This window comes from Salvelinus alpinus, chromosome 2 (assembly GCF_045679555.1).
Source record: "Salvelinus alpinus chromosome 2, SLU_Salpinus.1, whole genome shotgun sequence".
Classification (NCBI taxonomy): Eukaryota; Metazoa; Chordata; class Actinopteri; order Salmoniformes; family Salmonidae; genus Salvelinus; species Salvelinus alpinus.
Genome location: NC_092087.1, coordinates 93,582,251 through 93,602,464, shown reverse-complemented (window position 1 = coordinate 93,602,464; position 20,214 = coordinate 93,582,251). Strand labels below are relative to the sequence as shown.

At 38.7% G+C, this 20,214-nt stretch overlaps 1 protein-coding gene across 1 annotated transcript in view; it reads left to right on the top strand.

Annotated features, from left to right (window-relative positions):
- LOC139541745 (GTPase IMAP family member 8-like) overlaps positions 1–20,214 on the top strand; it is a 39,446-nt gene that overhangs the window by 4,709 nt on the left and 14,523 nt on the right. The window contains exon 4 of the mRNA XM_071346714.1: positions 16,005–16,636. Coding sequence (XP_071202815.1) covers positions 16,005–16,636 — 632 coding nt within the window. The remainder of the gene's footprint in view (positions 1–16,004; positions 16,637–20,214) is intronic.

Sequence of the window (20,214 nt, the reverse complement as noted above, 5' to 3'; positions counted from 1 at the left end):
TGGTAGTGTATGTATTTAGTGGGGATACATAGTGTATATTAAATGGTAGTGTATGTATTTAGTGGGGATACATAGTATATATTAAATGGTAGTGTATGTATTTAGTGGGGATACATAGTGTATATTAAATAGTAGTGTATGTATTTAGTGGGGATACATAGCATGTATTAAATAGTAGTGTATGTATTTAGTGGGGTGTATGTATTAAATAGTAGTGTATGTATTTAGTGGGGATACATAGCATATATTAAATGGTAGTGTATGTATTTAGTGGGGATACATAGTGTATATTAAATGGTAGTGTATGTATTTAGTGGGGATATAGTTAGTATATATTAAATGGTAGTGTATGTATTTAGTGGGGATACATAGTATATATTAAATGGTAGTGTATGTATTTAGTGGGGATACATAGTGTATATTAAATGGTAGTGTATGTATTTAGTGGGGATACATAGTGTATATTAAATGGTAGTGTATGTATTTAGTGGGGATACATAGTGTATATTAAATGGTAGTGTATGTATTTAGTGGGGATACATAGTGTATATTAAATGGTAGTGTATGTATTTAGTGGGGATACATAGTGTATATTAAATGGTAGTGTATGTATTTAGTGGGGTGTATGTATTAAATAGTAGTGTATGTATTTAGTGGGGATATATAGTATGTATTAAATGGTAGTGTATGTATTTAGTGGGGATACATAGCATGTATTAAATAGTAGTGTATGTTTTAGTGGGGTGTATGTATTATAGGTAGTGGGTACTGGCTGTGGAGGGATATATAACACACCTGTTAATATGAATACTCCTGTTTCCAGTTGTTTTTATTCGTCCTGATACAGTGCTTGAAATATATTTTCCAGATTGCATAGTTGCTTAAAAAAGTTGTTTACAGCAGGATTTATTTTTGTGTTAACTCGCAACTTAAATCCCAACAATTGCACCACCTGTCTTTCTGTCTACAAAATGATTCAGTGGAATGTGTGTGTTCAGTCTATGTGCTTAAGGGCTGTATTCAATCTGGACTGCAGAAGATCCGTGCTATAGTGTGATTGAAATTTAAAGGCAATGTTTTTTCTCCTGGTCACATACAGCTAATGTGTTGTGCATTGAAGTCCACAGGCAAAGGGAAAAGGGGAAATCCCACTTTCCAATGACACTGTCTTGTATAGGATCCAGGATATGGCAGATGATACTGAATCTTAGGTTTTAGACAGAGCCTGTGCTTCAAATTAGTTTGCAATTCAATTAGATGAGACATTTCAAATGTAGCCCAACTTCTTTTGTATACAATATTTGCAGATTTGATGAAAAACGGGGTGTCTGGAGATACCAAGTGGATGGAGACATTTTCAATATTTTCCCCCTATTCTCAACTCTGACTGACAAAGGTGTTGTGGATATGGATCACGTGACCAGGGTGATGTGGATATGGATCATTTGCATAAATAGATGGGATCACATCTGGTCAAATTCAATAATTAATTTCCTTCACAATCTGATCCACGCCAGGGAAAGCAGTGAATGTGTAATCCGTTCACCAGCACTAAATAGACTCAAGCATTGTTCACATTACCCATAAGCACTCCGTTACCTTGCGCCGGATGTCATGCATTTGAATGGGGACGTCCACAAAGGAGTGGAATGGAAAGCCTCCTTGTGGTTGAAGGCTGTGTTGCGAGTCGGACTTCGCATACTTTGACCCTGCAAGATAGCTTGACTTGCTCTAAAGTTAAAGAAACAAGGTAAATCAAAAGTAACTATACAAAACATGTTTTATTGTCACCTGAAACAATATATTTATCCTTTCTTGAATGAAAAAGTCATATTTTGCAATCTCCCAAAATAAATGCGATCGCTGTCTTGCGTTAAAAACACTATGCTTGCCGGTTCAGTAGCGGGGCAAGACTTATGGCGCAATAAAATACATCAATGTTTACGGGGAATCACAGCTTGTCACCGGTTCTAGAGTATTAACTACTGGAGCTGTCCTGGGACCAATGCATGCACATTAGTTTTAATGAGATGCGTCTTTCCACATTCTGTCTGTGCAGCAGTGGAGAATACCCACAACTCAGCTAGTTGGAAGTAAAGATGTTATTCCCCTTTCTTTCTACTTCTGGGAAACCAGCTTCTCCTCTCTTGCTGCAACAAAATCAAAATATCGCAGCAGACCGGCTGTTGAAAACACCTTGAGAGTGTCCCTCTCCTTCTTCCCTCCGATGTTTGACATGCTGGTGTTTAAGAGACACGCACACCCATTGTCAGAGTCCTTGAAGAACAGTTGGGTTGGAGTCAGGCGCAGAGAGCAGAAGGTTCGAATAAATTTATATTTTATTCCCGGAAAAACGGTCAAGCCACAAACACAAGGCGCATAAACTGACTGGCCCATAACCAGGACCCAAAATATCCGGGAAAACAGAATACAAACGAACATCCACAACCTAACAGAAAAACAATACCGCACAAACCTAGGCGGCCCTAACAGGCTTAAATAGACAAAAATCAAGAAACACAATAAGGAACAGGTGCAACTAATAAGACCAAACAAACAGAAAAGGAAAAAGGGATCGGTGGCGGCTAGTAGACCGGCGAGGACGACCACCGAGCACCGCCCGAACAGACAGGGGAGCCACCATCGGTGGGAGTCGTGACACCCACCTCATTGATTAGGTGAGTCAAACATATTTTACTGTTCTTTATAATGTAGATATTGAAAGAATGAAATATTGTTATTTGTTTATAAATATTCAGTTGTTGTTACATAGTTTTTATTGACAGAAGAGGTAAGGTGATTGTGTATAATGATAACATAATTTTAATAACGACCGACTGACTGACCATGACATGAGAACAACACAGACAGACAGACAGACAGACAGACAGACAGACAGACAGACAGACAGACAGACAGACAGACAGACAGACAGACAGACAGACAGACAGACAGACAGACAGACAGACACAGACAAACCGTGAAGGCAGTCAAGTAAATACATAATTCATTAATTTAGTGTAAAGTAAAAAATACAATAACAGTTTTTTTAATGAAGAATAAGCGATTTTCAATCATGTGTAACCAAAGCGGTCCCCAGAGGAGGAAGGCCATGCCTTACTGGTCCCTGGCTCAAACTCATTTAAGAAAGTCTGAAGTAGTGAAACCTTTAGTAGGACAATCATGGTGAGTGATGACACATTATCTTGTTAATTGCCTTTTTGTGTTTAAATCACATTGAACCTAGAGAAAATATCACAAAATATGAACATGTTCCATTTTCTATCTATTAGCTTTTCACAAAGATGATTTTAAAATGTTTATTTATGCATTTACAAAAAACACACAGAGAAAAGGGAGGAAAGGTGGCGAGAGGTAGAAGACCCAGGCGGTGTATCAGACAAGTAAAGTATCTGTATATCTGTTCCATCCTGTGTGAATGAAAGACGGAGACCCAGCTCTGTAATAACAGCATGCAGACCTGTATGATTCAGATTTCAGAGAGAGCAGGATACCACAGGAAGTTACCACGTTTTTATATAGAGATTCTAAAGCAGAACACTCATAATTCTGAATATCTTTTTGGGCTGATCCTCCCGTCAGGATCAGCCCTTAGTCGTGGACGGCGGTTGTGTTGAGCCTGCCTGCGGCTGCCCGCCATTTTGCAGGAAGCCTAGTTGAGCAAGACATTTCATCTTGGTGTCTTGATAAATTCTATAATAATGATAATAATGTATTTTAAAAATCATAATTTAGCAGTTAGCCATCCTTAACCCTCCTGTTGTGTTCGTTTCATGTTAATTAATTCTTTGTTCCCAGGTCCAAAATGACCGCCGCATTGTAGCTGACTATAAATCCATAATAATAAATGTATTATCACCTAATGTTGTGTTAGATCTTTTTATCAACTTAAGTTCTTGTGAACATTACAAGTTTTGAACTTCTATTTGCTATGTATGGCCTGTAGGCCTCACTGACCTGAGCTCATACAACCAGTTTTTGAGTAAAAAAAGCATAGTAGTTTCATGATCAAAGATGTGATCAAGAGCCTCACATACAGTATATTATTTGCCACAGAATGAATTGGGAGCAAGGCCTCAAAAAATCTTTATATACCAGAGCGGCGAGAAAAGTTCTATATATTATTGAAACAATGTTGCGATTGTTTGTGAGAATGCCAACAGGTGTGGTTCCCGTTGGGGAAAGATTATATTGGGGAAAGGTTCCCGTGGGGGTTGCCATGGAAGCCAAGAAGGGGAGTGAGGTGTGTGTGTGTGTGTGTGTGTGTGTGTGTGTGTGTGTGTGTGTGTGTGTGTGTGTGTGTGTGTGTGTGTGTGTGTGTGTGTGTGTGTGTGTGTGTGTGTGTGTGTGTGTGTGTGTGTGTGTGTGTGTGTGTGTGTGTGTGTGTGTGTGTGTTTGAACACACTGCATGTGGGGGTCTGGGAGAGGAAGTGAGTCCATCTGATTATGTGCCTGAACTCAATGTTATACACTAGTTGTCGTGTCACCCATTCATTTCTAATGACCGGTCATTTTTGACCACAGGTATACAAAAGTGAAATAAAACGCCCAAAATGTACTGAAAAACATTTATTTTGTGTGTTCAGATGCCCTATGTGGACAAAGTCATGGAACCTTATGACAAAATGATTAAATTAACTACATTTTTCAGAGAGAAAACTTGTAAATCGGTCCAATTTGACTGGAACACAGCAGGAGGGTCAAGTAGTCTTTATAAAAGTGTTTTAGATACATTTTTAAATTAAGCTGTTTTTTTGATGATTTGAGGTGACAGTTGTAGCCAATGTTGTATGGTGTTTCCAAATTGTCAACAAGAATATAATAAAATGAATTGATCTTGTTCTACACTTCATGTATATACTCTTTGTTTCTTGGTATAATCTGTTTGTTCAGTGGAGGAAAGAACCGCAGACAGAATGAGTAGAAATGTAAAGTCAAGAAGAAGGAGATTTAAGATGGCTTGTTGACAGTAACAGCAGTTTTTCTGACGGTGGTTGCAGCTGTTTTAACTGGGTATTTTCAGGGTTCAATGTCTTCGAAAAGACTGAAAGACCCTGACATATAAAGATGTGGAAGATAAGAGGTTGGAGTTGGAAAACACTCAGAGTGATTTAAGTGTAGCAGTAGAGTAGATTAATACTGTACAATGAGAATCAACAGACGTCAGATACACTGAGTGCAGACACAAGTATTTTCTTTTTACATACAATGATTGGTAACACTTTACTTGACATCCAGCATCATAACAGGTTATCATAACCATGTCTTAATATGTCATGACAGGTTATAACACGGTCATAATCATGTATTAATATGTCATAACACCTGACATAACGTGTCATAATAGGGTCATAACGCTGTCATGACACTGTCATGAAACATATTTAGATCTCTTGTAACATATATTGCAATATTTTATGGCTGGTTATGACACCTACATAAGAGTGTCAAAACCCACAAAATCTACCACACAAGACAAACATTCCATTACACCATAGCCTACTTTTCAACAGTAGGTTTATGTCAGATAACATTTTCTGAAATGTACCATATTAAATTATCATTGTAATTGCTCACACGTTGATGTCAGACATGTACCTACCCCAATGATCTGTTGCTGATGACTGGGATGAATGCAGGAGCAGATTTCAGGAACAGGACAAGACACACTCTTTTTGACTGATGACTGACATACTGTAAGGGTATGATAGGCCTATCTGGCATAAATTATTATGATGACCATAATGCCTTATCACAGTGTCACAATGCTTTATCACAGTGACATAATGCCTTATCACAGTGTCACAATGCTTTATCACAATGACATAATGCCTTATCACAGTGTCATAATGCCTTATCACAGTGTCATAATGCCTTATCACAGTGTCATAATGCCTTATCACAGTGACATAATGCTTTATCACAGTGACATAATGCCTTATCACAGTGACATAATGCCTTATCACAGTGACATAATGCCTTATCACAGTGACATAAATCTTTATCACAGTGACATAAAGTGTATTTTCTTAGTCCAAGTAAAGGGACACAGGAGTGACATAATGCTTTATTTTGAGACAATGTTTAATTTAAAATATGATTAAAAAAAAAATTCATTACAACAACAAGGACTTAAGAAACACTTTCAAACGAAAGGAAACTTCTTGGCAGGGTCATAACCAGTCATTAAATAACGCAACATATGTCACAACAGGTGTAAATATATGGGTCATAACAGTGTTAAGACCATATTATGACAGGTTATGACAATTAATGGTTATAAACATGTTTTTTCATCATAATCTATTGTAGGTGTCATAACCAACCATAAAATAACTACAGTGGTGGGTTCTGTGGGTTTGGACTCTTATGTAGGTGTCATAACCAGCCATAAAATAACTACAGTGGTAGGTTCTGTGGGTTTTGACTCTTATGTAGGTGTCATAACCAGTCATAAAATAACTACAGTGGTGGGTTCTGTGGGTTTGGACTCTTATGTAGGTGTCATAACCAGCCATAAAATAACTACAGTGGTAGGTTCTGTGGGGTTTGTCTCTTATGTAGGTGTCATAACCAACCATAAAATAACAACAGTGGTAGGTTCTGTGGGGTTTGTCTCTTATGTAGGTGTAACGGTGCTCTAGCTCTTCCTCCTCCTCGGACGAGGAGAGGAGAGAGGGATCGGAAGACCAATGTGCAGCTAGGTATGATGACATAATGATTTATTGTACAAGCCGAAGACGAAACGAAATACACTTGGAAAATTACAAAACAAATAAACGACGTAGACTGACCTGAACGTAAGAACTTACATGAAACACGAAGAACGCACGAACAGGGAAAAAACAGACTACACAAAAACCGAACGAACAAACAAACCGAAAACAGTCCCGTGTGGCGTAACATACAGACACTGACACAGGAGACAACCACCCACAAACTAACAGTGTGAAAACACCTACCTTAATATGACTCTCAATCAGAGGAAATGAAAAACACCTGCCTCTAATTGAGAGCCATATTAGGTCACCCTTAAACAAACATAGAAACAGAAAACATAGACTGCCCACCCAAACTCACGTCCTGACCAACTAACACATACAAAAACTAACAGAAACAGGTCAGGAACGTGACAGTAGGTGTCATAACCAGCCATAAAATAACTACAGTGGTAGGTTCTGTGGGTTTTGACTCTTATGTAGGTGTCATAACCAACCATAAAATAACTACAGTGGTAGGATCTGTGGGGTTTGTCTCTTATGTAGGTGTCATAACCAGCCATAAAATAACTACAGTGGTGGGTTCTGTGGGTTCTGACTCTTATGTAGGTGTCATAACCAGCCATAAAATAACTACAGTGGTAGGTTCTGTGGGGTTTGACTCTTATGTAGGTGTCATAACCAACCATAAAAAAATGTAAGATATGTCACAACAGGTCTAAATATATGTATCATGACAGTGTTGTGACCATATTATGACAAGTTATGACATATGATATAGTTATGACACGTTATGTCAGCTGTTATGACATATGATATAGTTATGACTGTGTCATAACATGTTATGATGCTGGGTGTCAAGTAAAGTGTAACCATTTTAAGTGTTTCTAAAATCTATGGGACAAATGAATGGTGGAAAAACGAATGGAACCATTTCCCTGTTTGACAGCTAGGCTTTATGGGTAATATGACTCATGCTGTGGTACTCTATGGAGTTTGAAAGATGAACAAACAGATCTGGGACCTGGCTAGGCAAGTATAAAGTTACATTTCAAAATGCAGTTTTATGTGTTATTACATTGTTAACCTTTTTTTGTGTCCAATGTGTCCAACACATTTCATCTTACCCAAAGATGTGGCCTATCTTCTGATTCTGGCAAGTAGCCAAGGTTAAAATGAATAAGAACCTGTCCTGAGTAGAATAATATTTGCCTAGCAGCACTCTCTCATTGGCTAGAAATGATTCGTTGCTGGGAAAATGAAACTTAACAGAATGTAAGGTGCACCATATTGGGCGGTTTAGTTTTGCATGAGTTTTAGACCATTCCATTGGTCCTTAAGGTACATCTCCACCCACTTGGGGCATCTGGCTATGCAAAACCAACAGGTAAACTGCTTCAGCTCTCTGTGACAACAGCAGACAACAATATACAGAACTGTGCAACCACACTAAAAGTGAGTATTCAACTAACTACCTTACTAATTAAATGTTGTACAACAATCTACTCTACAGTATTTGAATAACTGTTGCACAATATTAGGTAGACATTTTATTGATACCAGGTCTGTTAATATTTCTGCGTAAATAATCATGTGATTACAGTATGTTTGTATTTATACACGTTTTAATATTGTAGAACAGTAAAAGGAGAAGCATGGTTAGACCTTTACCTGAAACATTTACCTTGTTTAGTGCAGAGATAGTGCAGTATACTGTATCTTGTTTAGTACAGAGATAGTGCAGTATACTGTATCTTGTTTAGTGCAGAGATAGTGCAGTATACTGTACCTTGTTTAGTACAGAGATAGTGCAGTATACTGTACCTTGTTTAGTGCAGAGATAGTGCAGTATACTGTACCTTGTTTAGTGCAGAGATAGTGCAGTATACTGTACCTTGTTTAGTACAGAGATAGTGCAGTATACTGTATCTTGTTTAGTGCAGAGATAGTGCAGTATACTGTACCTTGTTTAGTGCAGAGATAGTGCAGTATACTGTACCTTGTTTAGTACAGAGATAGTGCAGTATACTGTACCTTGTTTAGTGCAGAGATAGTGCAGTATACTGTATCTTGTTTAGTGCAGAGATAGTGCAGTATACTGTACCTTGTTTAGTACAGAGATAGTGCAGTATACTGTACCTTGTTTAGTGCAGAGATAGTCCAGTATACTGTACCTTGTTTAGTGCAGAGAGAGTGCAGTATACTGTACCTTGTTTAGTGCAGAGATAGTGCAGTATACTGTACCTTGTTTAGTGCAGAGATAGTCCAGTATACTGTACCTTTTTTAGTGCAGAGATAGTGCAGTATACTGTACCTTGTTTAGTACAGAGATAGTGCAGTATACTGTACCTTGTTTAGTGTAGAGATAGTGCAGTATACTGTACCTTGTTTAGTGCAGAGATAGTCCAGTATACTGTACCTTGTTTAGTGCAGAGAGAGTGCAGTATACTGTACCTTGTTTAGTGCAGAGATAGTGCAGTATACTGTACCTTGTTTAGTGCAGAGATAGTCCAGTATACTGTACCTTGTTTAGTGCAGAGATAGTGCAGCATACTGTACCTTTTTTAGTGCAGAGATAGTGCAGTATACTGTACCTTGTTTAGTACAGAGATAGTGCAGTATACTGTACCTTGTTTAGTGCAGAGATAGTGCAGTATACTGTACCTTGTTTAGTGCAGAGATAGTGCAGTATACTGTACCTTGTTTAGTGCAGATAGTGCAGTATACTGTATCTTGTTTAGTGCAGAGAGATGCAGTATACTGTACCTTGTTTAGTGCAGAGATAGTGCAGTATACTGTACCTTGTTTAGTGCAGAGATAGTGCAGTATACTGTACCTTGTTTAGTGCAGAGATGGTGCAGTATACTGGACCTTGTTTAGTGCAGAGATAGTGCAGCATACTGTACCTTGTTTAGTGCAGAGATAGTGCAGTATACTGTACCTTGTTTAGTGTAGAGATAGTGCAGTATACTGTACCTTGTTTAGTGCAGAGATAGTGCAGTATACTGTACCTTGTTTAGTGCAGAGATGGTGCAGTATACTGGACCTTGTTTAGTGCAGAGATAGTGCAGCATACTGTACCTTGTTTAGTGCAGAGATGGTGCAGTATACTGTACCTTGTTTAGTGTAGAGATAGTGCAGTATACTGTACCTTGTTTAGTGCAGAGATAGCGCAGTATACTGTATCTTGTTTAGTATAGAGATAGTGCAGTATACTATACCTTGTTTAGTGCAGAGATAGTGCAGTATACTGTACCTTGTTTAGTGTAGAGATAGTGCAGTATACTGTACCTTGTTTAGCGCAGAGATAGTGCAGTATACTGTACCTTGTTTAGTGCAGAGATAGTGCAGTATACTGTACCTTGTTTAGTGCAGAGATAGTGCAGTATACTGGACCTTGTTTAGTGCAGAGATAGTGCAGCATACTGTACCTTGTTTAGTGCAGAGATAGTGCAGTATACTGTACCTTGTTTAGTGTAGAGATAGTGCAGTATACTGTATCTTGTTTAGTGCAGAGATAGTGCAGTATACTGTACCTTGTTTAGTGCAGAGATAGTGCAGTATACTGTACCTTGTTTAGTGCAGAGATAGTCCAGTATACTGTACCTTTTTTAGTGCAGAGATAGTGCAGTATACTGTACCTTGTTTAGTGCAGAGAGAGTGCAGTATACTGTACCTTGTTTAGTGCAGAGATAGTGCAGTATACTGTATCTTGTTTAGTGCAGAGATAGTGCAGTATACTGTACCTTGTTTAGTACAGAGATAGTGCAGTATACTGTACCTTGTTTAGTGCAGAGATAGTCCAGTATACTGTACCTTGTTTAGTGCAGAGAGAGTGCAGTATACTGTACCTTGTTTAGTGCAGAGATAGTGCAGTATACTGTACCTTGTTTAGTGCAGAGATAGTCCAGTATACTGTACCTTTTTTAGTGCAGAGATAGTGCAGTATACTGTACCTTGTTTAGTACAGAGATAGTGCAGTATACTGTACCTTGTTTAGTGTAGAGATAGTGCAGTATACTGTACCTTGTTTAGTGCAGAGATAGTCCAGTATACTGTACCTTGTTTAGTGCAGAGAGAGTGCAGTATACTGTACCTTGTTTAGTGCAGAGATAGTGCAGTATACTGTACCTTGTTTAGTGCAGAGATAGTCCAGTATACTGTACCTTGTTTAGTGCAGAGATAGTGCAGCATACTGTACCTTTTTTAGTGCAGAGATAGTGCTGTATACTGTACCTTGTTTAGTACAGAGATAGTGCAGTATACTGTACCTTGTTTAGTGCAGAGATAGTGCAGTATACTGTACCTTGTTTAGTGCAGAGATAGTGCAGTATACTGTACCTTGTTTAGTGCAGATAGTGCAGTATACTGTATCTTGTTTAGTGCAGAGAGATGCAGTATACTGTACCTTGTTTAGTGCAGAGATAGTGCAGTATACTGTACCTTGTTTAGTGCAGAGATAGTGCAGTATACTGTACCTTGTTTAGTGCAGAGATGGTGCAGTATACTGGACCTTGTTTAGTGCAGAGATAGTGCAGCATACTGTACCTTGTTTAGTGCAGAGATAGTGCAGTATACTGTACCTTGTTTAGTGTAGAGATAGTGCAGTATACTGTACCTTGTTTAGTGCAGAGATAGCGCAGTATACTGTATCTTGTTTAGTATAGAGATAGTGCAGTATACTATACCTTGTTTAGTGCAGAGATAATGCAGTATACTGTACCTTGTTTAGTGTAGAGATAGTGCAGTATACTGTACCTTGTTTAGCGCAGAGATAGTGCAGTATACTGTACCTTGTTTAGTGCAGAGATAGTGCAGTATACTGTACCTTGTTTAGTGCAGAGATAGTGCAGTATACTGGACCTTGTTTAGTGCAGAGATAGTGCAGCATACTGTACCTTGTTTAGTGCAGAGATAGTGCAGTATACTGTACCTTGTTTAGTGTAGAGATAGTGCAGTATACTGTATCTTGTTTAGTGCAGAGATAGTGCAGTATACTGTACCTTGTTTAGTGCAGAGATAGTGCAGTATACTGTACCTTGTTTAGTGCAGAGATAGTCCAGTATACTGTACCTTTTTTAGTGCAGAGATAGTGCAGTATACTGTACCTTGTTTAGTACAGAGATAGTGCAGTATACTGTACCTTGTTTAGTGCAGAGATAGTGCAGTATACTGTACCTTGTTTAGTGCAGAGATAGTGCAGTATACTGTATCTTGTTTATTGCAGAGATAGTGCAGTATACTGTACCTTGTTTAGTGCAGAGATAGTGCTGTATACTGTACCTTGTTTAGTGCAGAGATAGTCCAGTATACTGTACCTTGTTTAGTGCAGAGATAGTGCAGTATACTGTACCTTGTTTAGTGTAGAGATAGTGCAGTATACTGTACCTTGTTTAGTGTAGAGATAGTGCAGTATACTGTATCTTGTTTAGTGCAGAGATAGTGCAGTATACTGTACCTTGTTTAGTGCAGAGATAGTGCAGTATACTGTACCTTGTTTAGTGTAGAGATAGTGCAGTATACTGTACCTTGTTTAGTGCAGAGATAGTGCAGTATACTGTATCTTGTTTAGTATAGAGATAGTGCAGTATACTGTACCTTGTTTAGTGTAGAGATAGTGCAGTATACTGTACCTTGTTTAGTGCAGAGATAGTGCAGTATACTGTACCTTGTTTAGTGCAGAGATAGTGCAGTATACTGGACCTTGTTTAGTGCAGAGATAGTGCAGTATACTGGACCTTGTTTAGTGCAGAGATAGTGCAGCATACTGTACCTTGTTTAGTGCAGAGATAGTGCAGTATACTGTACCTTGTTTAGTGTAGAGATAGTGCAGTATACTGTATCTTGTTTAGTGCAGAGATAGTGCAGTATACTGTACCTTGTTTAGTGCAGAGATAGTGCAGTATACTGTACCTTGTTTAGTGTAGAGATAGTGCAGTATACTGTACCTTGTTTAGTGCAGAGATAGTGCAGTATACTGTATCTTGTTTAGTGCAGAGATAGTGCAGTATACTGTATCTTGTTTAGTGTAGAGATAGTGCAGTATACTGTACCTTGTTTAGTGCAGAGATAGTGCAGTATACTGTATCTTGTTTAGTGTAGAGATAGTGCAGTATACTGTACCTTGTTTAGTGCAGACATAGTGCAGTATACTGTACCTTTTTTAGTGTAGAGATAGTGCAGTATACTGTACCTTGTTTAGTGCAGAGATAGTGCAGTATACTTTACCTTGTTTAGTGTAGAGATAGTGCAGTATACTGTACCTTGTTTAGTGCAGAGATAGTGCAGTATACTGTACCTTGTTTAGTGCAGAGATAGTGCACTGTACTGTACCTTGTTTAGTACAGAGGTAGTGCAGTATACTGTACCTTGTTTAGTGTAGAGATAGTGCAGTATACTGTACCTTGTTTAGTGTAGAGATAGTGCAGTATACTGTACCTTGTTTAGTACAGAGGTAGTGCAGTATACTGTACCTTGTTTAGTGCAGAGATAGTGCAGTATACTGTACCTTGTTTAGTGCAGAGATAGTGCAGTATACTGTACCTTGGATCAACACCCATCATATTGCAGGTTGTTGCTGTGAAGGACACACCTGCAGGTTTTTGTCACTACTGACTAAGGTCACGTTCCACTGCTTAGACGTTGCATTCATCAACCAATGGTTGACTGACAGATTGCAAAAACACATGATGTGGTTAGCTGATATGTAAGATACCTATTCAGGCGTTGTAAGATCTGGCGTGTGGTTGTTCATTTCTTTACTATCAAATGTGGAGATACAAACTTATCACACAAGTCAGAGTTATACTTAAACTAAATCTTGAATCACTTATTAATAAGGGAGCAGGTCAATACAACGCACACATATAAAGTGAATCGATTTAGTGCTCTACGATAATGATGGCTGGTCGACGATTCACGCTCAGATGATCTATAGAATGGGTCACAAGGTTAAGATTTGTATGAAGGACACCTAGAATTCATAGCAGACAGTATCTGCTGTGTCAACAGTTTTCATTGTGTAAAGACCAGTGTCTGGCTCTCCAACTCCATACTGGAGCCATGTCTCCCTGGTACCGTATAGAACAGAAACTCATGTTCTCTGGAATGCTCATTAGGTTTTATCACCCAAAAGACATTGTAAATCTCCTGTCAGTGTGATCTCCCAGAGACCATCCTCAGTAGAACACACAATAGCTATAAGAATCTTCTTTTCTGTTGCATAAAACAACCATTTGATGCAATAAAAGTATTATAACATAATCTTGCAATTTTTCACCATATTCGTCAGCAACGTCTGAGCAGAGGAACACACCCTTTGTGTTCCGACACCTCCCGATTTACACGTCGTTTAAGTGTTCACCTCTAACTGGTTTATCTCGTCTTAACAGTAGCAGCCAGGCAACGGTAGAATAGTAGCCATGTTTAGAATGTCATTTGATACGCCCTATGTGAGTACGTTATGTTGATCTGATGTTGGCTATGTTGTTAGGAAATGTACTTTGTTTATCCACAGTTATACCACATATCATTACTCTTTTATAGTTTATAGTTTAATAGTTTTTATTGTTTGAAAGTCAAGTAGCTGAGAAAAACGTAGGAACTTTGCCGAACACTCTGCATAAGTCAAGAAATGTGGACTTTGTATTTTGTAATGAGGTCATCGTCTGTTTCCATGTTTTTGATTGGCTGCATTTGTAATAATGGCACGAGGAAGAGGAAGGACTCTGAGGATTCTGTTCCTGTTGACACTCTGTGTTGTACCTGGTCAATGCCAAGGTACACACGTACACACACACACACACACACACACACACACACACACACACACACACACACACACACACACACACACACACACACACACACACACACACACACACACACACACACACACACACACACACACACAGTCTTGTACAGCTAACCTTGTGGGGACATACAATTCAGTCCCATTCAAAATCCTATTTTCCCTAACCCCTAACCCTAAACCTAACCCTAATCCTAACCCGTACTCTTACCCTAACCCTAACCTTAACCCTAACCCTAACCCTAACCCTAACCCTAACCCAAAAACCTAAACTTTATCCTAACCCTAAACCTAACCCTAGCTCCTAACCCTAACCCTACAACTAACCCTATCTCCTAACCTTAATATTTAACTTAATTCTAACCCTAACACTAATTCTAATCTTAACCCTAAACCCCCTAGAAATAGCATTTGACCTTGTGGGGACTAACAAAATGTCCCCAGTTGGTCAATTTTTACTTTGTTTACTATTCTTGTAGGGACTTCTGGTCCCCACAAGAATAGTTAAACACGTCCACACACACACACACACACACACACACACACACACACACACACACACACACACACACACACACACACACACACACACACACACACACACACACACACACACACACACACACACACACACACACACACACACACACACACACACACACACATACACACACATACACAAACACACATACACACACACAAACACACATACACACACACACACACACATACACACACACATACACACACACACACACACACACACACACACACACACACACATACACACACACACACTTGATGTTTGTTTGTTTGGATCACATTGTCTTTCCCAGAGGCAGCAGATATTCTTCCTGGGGACAGAAATCACAAAACATGACAAGTAACAAAACACTGATAGACAAGGACAGTCACACAAAGAAATGTATAAATATATATAATAATAATAATACAATACAATACATTAAAATAATGAGTGTGTTTGTGTGTCCCTTCACAGTTCCTGCCATTCCATGAGAAGTTGCTTAATATTTGTATTAATGATTCATTTTGAACTTGGGGACTGTGAAGAGACCTCTGGTGGCATGTCCTGTGGGGTATATATGGGTGTATAAGCTGAATATTATTTGACTATAAGAGAAGCATTTAATGTCTCGTCAACTCTCAACCAGGAAAGACACACACACACACACACACACACACACACACACACACACACACACACACACACACACACACACACACACACACACACACACACACACACACACACACACACACACACACACACACACACACACACACACACACACACACACACACACACACACACACACACACACACACACACACACACACATACATACACACACACACATATATGCATGGAAATAGAGTAGCCTTATATCAAGACACCTACTATCAAATCAATCAATTCTTGTTTATTTCCACAGTTTCAGGGCATCCCTCTAACCTGAGGATAGTTCTGGTGGGGAAGACTGGATCAGGGAAGAGTGCAACAGGAAACACCATCCTGGGGAGGGAGGGGTTTAAAGTGGAGGCTTCTCCGGTGTCTGTGACTGCAACGTGTGGGAAACAGAGTGGGGAGGTGGATGGGAGGAAGATTGATGTCATCGACACCCCGGGGCTCTATGACACAACAATGTCACAAGAAGAGATGAAAAGTGAATTAGTCAGGTGTATAGAACAGTCAGTCCCAGGACCCCACGCCTTCCTGCTGGTGATCAGACTGGGGAGGTTCACAGAGGAGGAGAGGAACACTGTGAAGTGGATCCAGGAGAACTTTGGAGAAGAAGCCTCAAAGTACACCATCTTGCTGTTCACACATGGAGATCAACTGGAGGGTAAATCAGTGGAGGAGTTTCTGGCTGAGAGCAAAGAGTTACGGAAACTCATCAATATCTGTGGGGGCAGATATCACTCCCTAAACAATGACAAGAGAAAACACAACACTCAGGTCCCAGAGCTGCTGAAGAAGATAGAGGAGATGGTGAAGAAGAATGGAGGAAAACACTACACCAATGAGATGTACCAGGAGGCCCAGAGGAAGATCGAAGAGGAGGAGGAGAGGAAGAGACAGGAAGAGGAGAAGAGAGAGAGAGAGAGGAGACAGGAAGAGGAAGAAAGAAGAAGAAGAGAAGAGAAATTGAATGACTGCAAGTGGTCAGCACTTGCCAGTACGGCTGCATTGGGGTTGGGAGCCATGTACAGCTCTCCATTGTCTTTAGCAGCAGGGGCTGCATTAGCCGCTGTTAAAGGTTATCAGTGCATGGGCACCTATTTCACCTCAGGTAGTTCCAACTCAGAAGACCAGAAGGAATAAGATTTCCACATCCACCATCTCAGATTAAGATTAATTATTATGTTATATAATATAAAATTAAGATGAATTATTGTGTTATATAATATAATTGTCATTTGATCTCTGAGAAATTAAGCTAATTTATTGTGGCCAAATTTGACATTTTAATTAACAGGATTCATATACTATTCAATAAATATAGTACCCAACATCTGATCTGGATCCAATTTTTCCCCAACAATGATTAAGAACAAAGAATGGTCAAAAGCCTCAGATCAGATGTTGGCTATTATTTCACACTAATGCCTTGTTATCTGGAGGGCGGCCATTTGCATCTCCCCAATGGTCCAAATGTGGAATCCGTAACCATGCCGATATCGTGGACAGTAATGGTTTGAGAACATTCCAAGATTTGTAAGATACATACACATGACCAGATACATACACATGACCAGATACATACACATTACCAGATACATACACATTACCAGATACATACACATTACCAGATACATACACATTACCAGATACATACACATTACCAGATACATATACATTACCAGATACATACACATTACCAGATACATACACATTACCAGATACATACACATTACCAGATACATACACATTACCAGATACATACACATTACCATATACATATACATTACCAGATACATACACATTACCAGATACATACACATTACCAGATACATACACATTACCAGATACATACACATGACCAGATACATACACATTACCAGATACATACACATTACCAGATACATATACATTACCAGATACATACACATTACCAGATACATACACATTACCAGGTACATACACATTACCAGATACATACACATTACCAGATACATACACATTACCAGATACATACACATTACCAGATACATATACATTACCAGATACATACACATTACCAGATACATACACATTACCAGGTACATACACATGACCAGATACATACACATTACCAGATACATACACATTACCAGATACATACACATTACCAGATACATACACATTACCAGATACATACACATTACCAGATACATACACATTACCAGATACATACACATATACATTACCAGATACATACACATTACCAGATACATATACATTACCAGATACATACACATTACCAGATACATACACATTACCAGGTACATACACATTACCAGATACATATACATTACCAGATACATACACATTACCAGATACATATACATTACCAGATACATACACATTACCAGATACATATACATTACCAGATACATACACATTACCAGATACATACACATTACCAGATACATACACATTACCAGGTACATACACATTACCAGATACATATACATTACCAGATACATACACATTACCAGATACATATACATTACCAGATACATATACATTACCAGATACATACACATTACCAGATACATACACATTACCAGATACATACACATTACCAGATACATACACATTACCAGATACATACACATTACCTGATACATACACATGACCAGATACATACACATGACCAGATACATATACATTACCTGATACATACACATGACCAGATACATACACATTACCAGGTACATACACATTACCAGATACATACACATTACCAGATACATACACATTACCAGATACATACACATTACCAGATACATACACATTACCAGATACATACACATTACCAGATACATACACATTACCAGATACATACACATGACCAGATACATACACATGACCAGATACATACACATTACCAGATACATACACATTACCAGATACATACACATTACCAGATACATACACATTACCAGATACATACACATGACCAGATACATACACATTACCAGATTCATATACATTACCAGATACATACACATTACCAGATACATACACATTACCAGATACATACACATGACCAGATACATACACATTACCAGATACATACACATGACCAGATACATACACATGACCAGATACATACACATTACCAGATTCATATACATTACCAGATACATACACATTACCAGATACATACACATTACCAGATACATACACATTACCAGATACATACACATTACCAGATACATATACATTACCAGATACATACACATTACCAGATACATACACATGACCAGATACATACACATGACCAGATACATACACATTACCAGATACATATACATTACCAGATACATACACATTATCAGATACATACACATTACCAGATACATACACATTACCAGGTAACTCTTGTTGTTTATATTTACAACTCAGGTCAGGTATGTTGGCCTATAGTGTCCCTTGGGAAACCCAACTACCGAACCATCCAATGATGGGATTGATAAATAAATGATCTGGGCTCCTGAAAGGACTGATCTCTATAACATACATGCTATACATTTACATTTAAGTCATTTAGCAGACGCTCTTATCCAGAGCGACTTACAAATTGGAAAGTTCATACATATTCATCCTGGTCCTGGTCCACCCGTGGGCAATGAACCCACAACCCTGGCGTTGCAAGCGCCATGCTCTACCAACTGAGCCACACGGGACCTATATATGCTAACTTCTGTAAAGTGGTAAAACATTTTAAACAACTCCACCCCCTTGTTGTCCCAGCAGGTTTTGACAGCCTCTGGTCCCATACCAGAATACATTTACATGTGTGGTACTTTAATAACCATTTATCTTCAGCTGGACAATTATTAGAAAGGATAAGCTCTGAAAATGCATATCATTCCACTAGAGTCCTCTAGTCACATGACCTTATAGAGAACGATGCACTAACAGACTCACAGACTGTATCTTCATTTCCCCATTTGATGTCTATGATGTACTATGTGCTATGATAAAGAGTGTAAATATATATATATATATCCAGAGCTGATTCACATAATCCTTCTTACTCTCTGCACCAGTTATCACAGAACCATTGACCTATATATTATAACTTGACAGTTGTTTCTGGTGTTGTCCCTAATATCTGTAAAGCAGGACATGTCCTCCCACTACATAAAGGAGGAGATCCTTCTGACTTAGATAACTACCGTACAATTTGCCAATTATCTTGCCTTTCCAAAGTTCTAGAATCCCATCTATTCTTAATGTGAACCAATCAGGTGTTAGAATCCCATCTATTCTTAATGTGAACCAATCAGGTTTTAGAATCCCACTCTATTCTTAATGTGAACCAATCAGGTGTTAGAATCCCATCTATTCTTAATGTGAACCAATCAGGTGTCAGACCTGGACAGAGCAGGTTCAGCTGCTACACTTGTTTTAGATGTTCAACTACTTTGATC